General features: G+C 40.6%; 1 protein-coding gene across 1 annotated transcript in view; it reads left to right on the forward strand.

Moving 5' to 3' along the window:
* tacr1a (tachykinin receptor 1a) overlaps positions 1-10,001 on the forward strand; it is a 61,938-nt gene that overhangs the window by 34,511 nt on the left and 17,426 nt on the right. The window contains exon 2 of the mRNA XM_085787669.1: positions 2,190-2,384. Within this exon, the coding sequence (XP_085643795.1) occupies positions 2,190-2,384 (195 nt within the window). The remainder of the gene's footprint in view (positions 1-2,189; positions 2,385-10,001) is intronic.

Raw genomic sequence — 10,001 nt, forward strand, 5'->3', positions numbered from 1 at the left:
ATCTATCTATCTATCTATCTATCTATCTATCTATCTATCTATCTATCTATCTATCTATCTATCTCTAAACTCTGGAGGAATAACCACCATTCTTCCCCCAAAAAATATTTGGCAGTGGCTCAAGAAGTAAAGGGCGTCATGCAGTGTATGTGAGATAAAGGTGCTACATCATGTATGTAGAAAGAAAGCTTGGTGTGAATGTGGTTTTGCACTTAGAGCGGTCAATACAAAATCTATTTTTAAGTGCATTATATTTACCAGTACTCCCTCATCTGGAGATTTGATGATGGTGGTGGTAATGTCCCACAGGTCTCTCATCATTTTCATACTCAGACCATTCAGTGACCCATTGTGAGCTGTGGATGGGAGTGTTGCCATCCTGTTTTCCCTCTCATTGTTCATCTTCTTCCATACATTTTTCACCAGAACACTGGTTAGTAACCATCCTACAGCTGATAATGCTCTAAAATTGTTTTCAGCTCAGTAATCTTTTCATGAAAAGAAAATCTTAGAATATTTGAACACAGATTTAGTCCTCCCTTATCAAATTAAAGGGACATTGTGTAACTTCTCCTGTTATCTATTCACGGAAATCAATTATTTCGTTCAAAAGTATGTTTTTTATTAGTCAGTAATCACCCCCCTAACCCCCATCATTACATTTAAACTCAAACATGATTGATCAAGCCAAAGAGTGATTCTCTCCAGTGCAGTTGTTAACTTAGCAGCTGCTAAGTCAGCTGTTTTAGCATGTACATGAACAACAGTGTCATCTGCGTACATCTGCAGATCGACATCAGCACACTGTTCAGCAAGATCATTAATATAAAGACTAAATAATAAAGGACCTAATACCGATCCTTTGGGAATATTGAATCTGTTTCAATCGCTACAATTGACAGAGTGATGTAGATGAAAATGTGACTGGAACGTCTGGATGTGCAGGAATGATTTACAGTACTCTGTAGGTTCAGTTACTATATGTACTGCAACATTGTTTACGTAAAGTTGTACCCAAAGAGTGTTTCTTATGTTTGTTGTAGATGACTGTAGTGTATTTTTCCTTTGCACAATGCTGTGAACAAATCAGAATTGCAAAGAGCATATGCAGTAGAAATGTGAAACATACATATTCAGTATCAGTTACTTCACTAAATACAGTAATGTGTAACTTTACTGTAGTTTTCACATGGCTGTACCAGTAGTGTATAGTGCTGTCTTGAGCATTTTCAGGTAGTATCATCACTTTTTGCATTGGTCAACACTTAGAGAATAAAGTGTCCTAATGAAAACATGACAAAGCCATTTGACTATCTTGTTCATAATCGATGGTGTCAGGACTTCTCATTTTGACGACACTGACAGTTTCATTGACATGATTACTTGCTTTTGAGGGATGGACAATCCATTTTGAGCAAGTGACGCGCTTTTGCAGGTTATCCACTAGGATTTGCAGTTTGTGATAATTGTTCTGAGAAATGCACTAACTGTTGTGCAAATGTTAAGAGTGATGTGAGAAAAGCACCAAAGCGATTGAGAAAAACTGTAATAACTCACACAGGACAAGGCAGGAGAACAAAACACCTTGACACAAACACAATAATCGGACAAGGAACTGAAAGGCACACAAGACATACAACAGAACTAATCAAAGTAACAAGCAACAGGTGAGGAGACAGGAGGGCAAAGAAACCTGATTGGTGGAGACACACAAGGAGCAGGGCTGACGAGGTGAAACACAGGACAGGTGTGCAAGGAGAGTGTGGAGGGAAAACACAGGAAGTAACACTAGAACAAAAAGCACAATAAAAACAGGAACTGAAGAAAACAAGAGTCCAAAACAACAGAAAACCGAGCCACTAAATGCAGCAGGCCCAGGGCCATGACAATATGCCAAAATTAATTTTCTCTATGGGAAAAAAACACATTTGAGAAGAAAAAATCTCTCTGAATACTTGACCCGAGGGCAGAAAATGATTAGATAAGGAACCTTGAATTTAAAGAAAATTGCCATATTCAGGATTCTTGTGGAATCATTTGCAGCCAGTGCCAGTCTGAGGGGTCAGACTCCCAGACAGAGGCCAGACACGCTGACTCCCTCCATTTCTAATTGGGACGTTGACATTGTGTAATATTATATAAGAACAGCTCCTCTGCATCACTGACTCCTCTCCCCTTCATCTCTGCAGGTACATGGCCATCATCCACCCTCTGCAGCAGCGCATGTCGTCCACAGAGACCAAGGTGGTGGTGGGGGTGATCTGGGTGCTGGCTCTGCTCCTGGCCTTCCCCCAGTACTACTACTCCAACACGGACCAGCTCCCGGATCGGGTGGTGTGCTACATCGACTGGCCCGAGTACACTGTGTGTGACTTCAAAACGATGTGAGTCTTCTTTGTATGAAAGAAAAAACTCTTCCAACAGTCAGTGAACGTGACAGCATATGTAGGCGGACGCTGTTTGAAAGCTTTTTGTTCTTTGTAGTGAACAGACTGAAGGCATATTGTCGGGGATTTGTGTTCTGTCAGCTGTGAAGGCTTTGATTTGGGTAAGAGTAAAGAAGCATTGGATTTGATTGAGGCCTTACTGCACAATCCATTTCTACTACAAAGAGGAAGAACAGCGTTAACAGCATGTTGTACACGACAAAAATGTCTAGTTTAATATAACAAGAGACTAATGTGTATAAATCAATCATAGAAAGAAAAAGTTTTGAAGATCAATATAAAGTTTAAGTTATAAGTTATGACAAATTGAAGCACGCTTTTTTATTTTTCAAGAGGTTTTTCAAAAATATAATCTTGATTTATCCAGGTCCAGAACTCCTCATCCATTCTGTTCTTTAGATCTAAATCAGCACTCTTCAGATTAAAGCTGACAGCAATGATTCCCACTTGGCTCAGCTTTTCACACTCATGTTAGATCACTAACTTGTGGCTTTTACCCTCACTTAGCAAGCTGTTCAAATAAATAAATAAATGTATAAAGAACAGGCTTTAGTTTGTCAGCACTCAGGCAAACCTCCCATGTGCCACCACAGCAGGGTATGATTTATTTTTTATTTGTAGTGAATGGAGCCCTGCATGCCCACCAGGTCTGTTTTTATAACTGCTGTATCGAAGCGCAACAGGAGAGGGATGTGCAGAGGGTTTCAGAGGAATGGCGCCACATTTTATACAGACTATTGATTCCAACTTCTCTTAAAGCCAGCCAGCCAGCTGTCTGACTTTGCAATTTTACCATGAATCTAATAAATGACAGAGCCTGTTTTATTGTCCCAGTAAGTAGCCAAATACAGACTTGATTTGATACTGTTGGTGCTTAGAGCAGCAGCTGATTGATAGAGTTTAGGCTGAGGGCTGCGCAGAATGTTAATTTCTACACAATAACTAAGGCTGAGGGGATTGTCCTCCTGAGGCAGGATGTTTTTCTGATTCAGAGTCGTGAAGGGTCAAAGTCTGATCTTCTGTTCAATCAGTAGCTAATTTCTCCCTATTTACAGCGTTGTTGTGCATTTTGTTTCTGCTTTTCTTCATTTTCCTTCACTCTGAAAATATGCACTCCTGTGATACAATTTATATGAGCTTGGCAACGGATCATTTGTGAGAAATAGCTCAGAAAGTTGAAGCTTCTATAGAAGTATGTGCCTCTAAAGGATGGAGCAGATACTGAATCTAACACAAATGTTGTTGATTTCAGTGTGGAAACAGGATGTCTCATAGATGATGTCTTTTCACAGTTTTTGCAGCTCAGACATTTCAGGTCACCACATCACACTATGTATTACCTCTAACAGCAAAAAAAACAGATTACTTTTTTCTGTAAAAACTGGCAAATACTAAAAAAAAAAAAGGCAATTGATTCTTTATACTCAGAGTTTGCCAGACAGGACATGTCACCACATTCAGATACAGTACAGAGCACACTCTGACACTCACACACACACACAATGTCAAAGCCCCCAAGTGAGACGCTTTGATGATGACTTTGTATTTTTTTAAACTTTATTTTGTGGCTGCCACTCTTTCATCCCTGAGCTCAGTGTGGCTGTGTCTGGTTTAACAGCCCTGTGCTGGTCAGACAGGTGTGGAGAGTGTCTGTGATCAGAAATATGAAAATGGTGCAAAACTTTCAGAGTTCACCTGAGTGTTGTGTGTTCACAGTTTGAGAAGGACAGGACCCAAATGCAGACAAGAATACGGGTGAATGAATCAGTTTATTGAGGTGACAAAAAGGGGGCAAACGAGTCTCTGAACACAATAAAAACAACAACAACAAAAATATCTATATTTTAGTCCAAGACAGCTCCAGCACTTCACAGAGGAATCCTGTCTATGGATGAGCGGTGATTTTTTTCACTTTAGTCCAAGATGGTGTGAAAAAAGAACACAAATAAGTCTGCAACCAAAAATACAAAAGAAAGTCAGAAAGCCAAAAAGGAAACATGAAGGAACAAATAGCCTACCTTGTTCACACCTGGCATTAACATGCATAATTGTATCCAGATACAATTTGACCGGATAGCATTTACACCTGGCATTACTGTAATATCCGTCTCCAGTGTCTACATTACTGTAAGATCCAGTTGAGATCCGATCACACATTTATGCGGGTAAATTAAAAAAGAAAATAAATAGTAGAAGAAGAAGAGAAAAGTGTAGCCACCCGTGAAGTTGCGCTTTTGTACGCACTTTTCTCATCCTCAACTCCATCCATGAGCATCCACCACATATTTCCATAGCTTTTGGCACTCAGGCTAGTTTGTTTTAGAAACCATAGCGCGCCGCAATGACGTATTTTGCGAAGTTGTTTGCGGAATTGCGGATACAAGATGCATTAGCGTTTACATTTATGTTCAATGTGGTCACAATTTGTCCCTGACCTTTGGAGGTGGTTTTCCTGAATGGATCACAATCCTTCCTCAATGTGTCTTGGGTGTGTTTACACCTGTACTTTCATGTGCTTGAGCGCTATCCGATTGCAATCTGATCACTGAAAACACATGATAATGACGGGTGTAAAAAAGAAAAGAGTGATGACTAGATCTATCTATCTATGTACAGTATGTCAGTGACAACTCTAGGAAAGGGCGATACAATGGAGCACACGACACAGGGCCAGGCTACAAGGTAGATGAGACGAACTGGCACGGCTTATAGATAGAGACACAGAATTCACACAGGCAGGAAACTTGAAATGAAGACAGGGGTAAGATGCAGAGTTAAAACAAATAAAACAGGATAGATAGAAACTGAACTAAAACCTGACAACATTAGCCTACTGACTGGTCCTGCACAAATGTGTTTACATCAACAGCGAGCCACTTGACGTATGCGTGAACACCAGTTGTACCCTTTCCTACTGCCAACAAAAGCCAGATGTTGTTGGATTTTCAGGCTTAAGTGTCATGTTGGACCACAGCTGATTACAGCTCAGCTGTACAGCACAGAGAAACAGCAGAACACAGCTGCTGCTGGTGACATTTTACATTTCCCCTTGGGGATTAAATAAAATAATCTATCTATCTATCTATATGGAAAATAAACTTCATTCTGCACAGTGAGGCTCAAACAATGAAGAACTCAGTATTGTTGTTATTATTGCCATCATTACTGTTACCTTAGCATAATGTTTCCCATCATCCAGTTCAAGTGCTCTATGTATAAAATTAGCCTGACAAGATGTTTTGCCAGACATGATTGGAGTAATTGTGATGCAACAGGGTGAAAGAAGGTTACAACAAGCACTGAGCGTGGTTTTCAGGCACTGTGACCCTGGTCAGGCAGCTCATTGACAGTCAGGGTTGACGAGTCACCTTTCCTCCAGATATCATCTTTCCTTAGGCAGCTAAAATAGAAGCAAGGGCCGCTCATATCATACCAGTGACTTAACATTAATGTGAATCATTCTAACTGCTCTTGCATGTATGCATTGCTTGCTTGTGCTGAGGAAACTGCAAAAGAAGCACACCGATTTCATTTCCCCTTGCTCCATGATCTACAATCAAAGAAAGGGCGGAGAAATGTTTTTATAATGCAAATGCATTTGTTAATCTTCCTCCTGCACACACACTAAAACCTTGCCATGCTAGACAAACTTCAGAAGCTGCTTCAGAAAAAAAAACAGGTTAATTCAGCATGCCTGGGAGTGATTTATTCATACTTCATGCCACCACAGTAACCTCCAGTTTCTTCTATTTGTCTTTTTGTAATCCCGCTGGCAAACGTAGCGCAGGCTCACTTCCATAAATGCTCACACAACCAGCAGTTCAGCAAAGACGGAGGAGCAGCCACGCAGTGACGCAGGCGTGCAGGCACTCAGACACGCAGCGAACACAGCTCTGATCACAGCTCTACTGATGGCAAGCTCTCACTTCATCAGCCAGTGTTTACTCTGCTCCGCTGCTGCCTCCTGCCTCTGTCGCTTTCCTCCATGGAAATATAGTTTGTTATGAGGTTGCGCAACAGTAATTTCACTGTTCATGATGGGATGCCTGCTGCACATATTACTTTTTTAATGAAACTGTAATCAGTGACACATAGAGGCTGAGTGAGAACACAGTAGTCATTCAGCTCAGCCACTAAAGCTGAAAATCAGACGTCTGATTAAGGCGGACCCCCAGTCAGGTCCCACTAGCCTTTCTCTGCAGATCTTTCCACATCGCCACCGTCGTCGCTGTCTACAGTCTGTCTGCTGGCTGGCATCAAAATACATAAATCTGTGTTGATCCACTGAGCTAAACATAAAAGTTTCACTGGATGAATGAAGATCAAGAAAGTAAAACACATTTCTTACCAGAAGTGTCACCAAAAAGCAAATTAATCTCATAATATTGTATAATTTCATTGAAAATATAAGAAATGTCAGCTGTTTTGCTTGTTTTTTAATAGACAAAGGTCAGCGGTAAAGAACTGGCAAAAAAAACCCAAAAATTGTCTCCCAGCCATAACTGTGATATTAATAGATTTTGCACTGTGCATCGACAGAGACTTAGCATACTATACTGTAGGTGAGTCAGTTTGTGCCAACTCTATTACTGTTCAACCCCACCACACACTTTCACCAGCTCTGTATGTAAACTGATTAGTAAGAGCAATGAACCAAACTTTGAAAATGACCTACTCACTTAAGACCTCATGTTGTTAAAGCTGAAGAGCTGTTGGGCTTTTTCAAGACGAAGAGGCACTGTGTAGGAGGCAGCTCTCATTAGACAATGAGACACAGTAACAAGTAATCATCAGCCCTCACAACTAAATTACAGTCCCACTGCGAGGCGCAACTGCTAATTCCAGACCACAGCACACGTTTAAAGTCTGAATAGAGCATTTACTGAAGAAGTAAAGTTTTGATTTAGTATATAAAGGGAGTTCTACTATTTTATTACTTTTCATGGATACATATTATATGATTTTTGTCATTACATATGTTTTAACCATGCCTCTGATCAACTTAAAGTCCCTGTATAATATGAAGGGAGATGTCCATGTGTTGTCAAGTGATTATGAGGCAGGTCTAGGTTCTATATTAACACTGTGAAAGTATCAGAGCATCAGTCCACAGGGAAATGCACACAACATGTATTCAGAAACTAAGCCTTAAAACCAGCCATAAGGACTTCTGTAACTCTGTGATGTCACAACAAAGCAGTCACCAAGCCCCACCCACCTGGACCCACCTTCCAACCTCGCAGGATTTAGTTTGTCTTGTATTTCATTCATCCATTATTTTTAATCTTTATCTTTTAACTCAGGAATGCATTGAGGTAAAGATGTCATTTACAATGTAGCTGAGCAAAAGATAAGTTAAAAATTCCTAGACACAATAGGCTAATGTTAATCTTCTATAATAGTGTCAGGAAAGACAAACACAACAAGTGCCAAGAAATTAAACTACATTTAGAGGGACAAAAACATTAAGAATATTTTTTTTTTTTTAAGAAAAAAACGGTGGTTCAGTGTTCACACATTTTATGTTTTTGGATTCTTAAAACTACAAATACATCTTCTTATATTATCCACCTTTTTCCGAACGTCAAAAACGTAGCCTGTTTTGCCGGTTTTGGAATGTTATGTTTACGTTTCCATGGTTTCAGTAGTCGCGGTAAATGCATGGATTTTTTTTTTTTTTTTCCCCCAATGAAAATCTGTAAAACGCATGGATCATCACAGCAGCTTTTAACAGTGGATATCACACAAATTGACATCTGTGTTAAAAGCCAGCGTTAATAGATCCATGCGTTTAACGCAACTATGACAACGCCTGAAAACCGTGGAAACGTAAACGTAAAATTCCACCAAACCGGCAAACCGGAAGCCAGTTTTGACCATAGATGACGTTCGGAAACTTGTGGATATCAACATTAAAATATGGAACCCTTAAGAATTTACAGATCAGATTATGAAATATAAATTTAAAATGTAGCTCCCTTTGATAAAATATATTGCACACATAATGATATGGTATATTTAATAACATAATGCAGTATTGCAACTCTCAACTCAAGATCTTAGTATTTCTTCTACCCCTGTCCTGGTGTGTGACAGCAGACAGTCTGTGGTTTCCAAACAGACCAATCTGCCAAAGTCCATGAAGAACTGGACATGTCTGGTGGACAAAGGTCATCTGAGGCCTAGTCCACACGAGCCCGGGTTTTTTTGAAACCGTGAACATATGTTCCCGGTTGTATGTCCTGTCCACATGCAACCGCGCTTTTGGAACCCTGAAACCGTGGTTTTTTGAAACCGGAGTCCAGGGTGGGGTTTTCGGCCGGGGTTGGTTTCACCGGGTGCGTGTGGACACTGCAACCGTGATTGTTTTACTCGTTTACGTCATAGCTGCACGCGTGCTGATGTAAACACTGCCAGCTGCAGAGGTTGTTTGCAGCGGTTTGCAGGTGAGCTCGCAAAAATGGAGGTGACAAAGTGGATTTTTATCACTTTTTTTTAATTTATTTTTTTACATCATCTAAATGCTATTTGTATAGTTTTTCGATGAGAAAAATATAACGAAACGGTCGTCAGGACGATCCTCTTGTCAGCTCCAAACTCACCCTCAATCACAAACCACAGCTGGTTTTCCACACAGCATCATTTACAGTAACAAGTGACGCTACAGATCAGCTGGGCCGCTGCCGGTGTGTTTTTAAAATTACAGAACTACTACAGTAGCGCCGCAGTCTCTTATTCCCCACCTTGTTTGATTGAGAGCTTTTCGGGATGATTTTCATGAATGAACAGGCAATAGCCTATGTCACTGTCAGACCGGGTAGGCTACGACGGGAGGGGGGGGGTCACTGCTGTCATGTAGTGATAAAAAAGAGCCTATGCGGAGATGAGCGGAACGAGCCAAAAGCCGAAACTATACGTGACGTCCGCGGTGGATATAAAGTGGATATGATGTTTCATTCATACATGTTTTGACAGACAACACAACAGCCAGTGATAAAGAGTTGCGCCGCACCGACAGACAGTCATGTGGCTCAGCAGCCAGGTGACGCACACAGCACAACAACACAGCTCACAACAACACACAGCACAAGAGTCAAGACACAGCGCAGCAACATGTGCAGGCTGCTGCAGCAGTGCACGTCAAAGGGACATCGCCGAAAATAAAATAAATAGGCTACATTTTTATTAAATTAATTAATATTTAATTGTTGGACTTGTAGTCTGTGAAATAAAGCTATAATAACACGTAGTTTTGAAATGGTTTTTGCGCATGTTTACATCCATAAAATGACCAAAAATGAACACTATAAGCGGATTTCTTGATAACGAATTATTTAAACAGCATTTGTATAGAAATGATTCCGCCCCAAGCCTTTTGATCCAAGCGGTTTCCACTGTATTTTGATTGGTTAAAACAGCCTTCCACACGTGCACTGCGTCACTTGGTAGCGGATTTCACGGTTGCGTGTGTACGGAGTGTTTTTATTACACCACTGGTGTGGACGCGAAGCAAAACTCTGGTTTCAAAAATACCCGGGCTCGTATGGACAAGGC

This window comes from Trachurus japonicus, chromosome 9 (assembly GCF_045865225.1).
Source record: "Trachurus japonicus isolate A0001 chromosome 9, Traja_1.0".
Classification (NCBI taxonomy): Eukaryota; Metazoa; Chordata; class Actinopteri; order Carangiformes; family Carangidae; genus Trachurus; species Trachurus japonicus.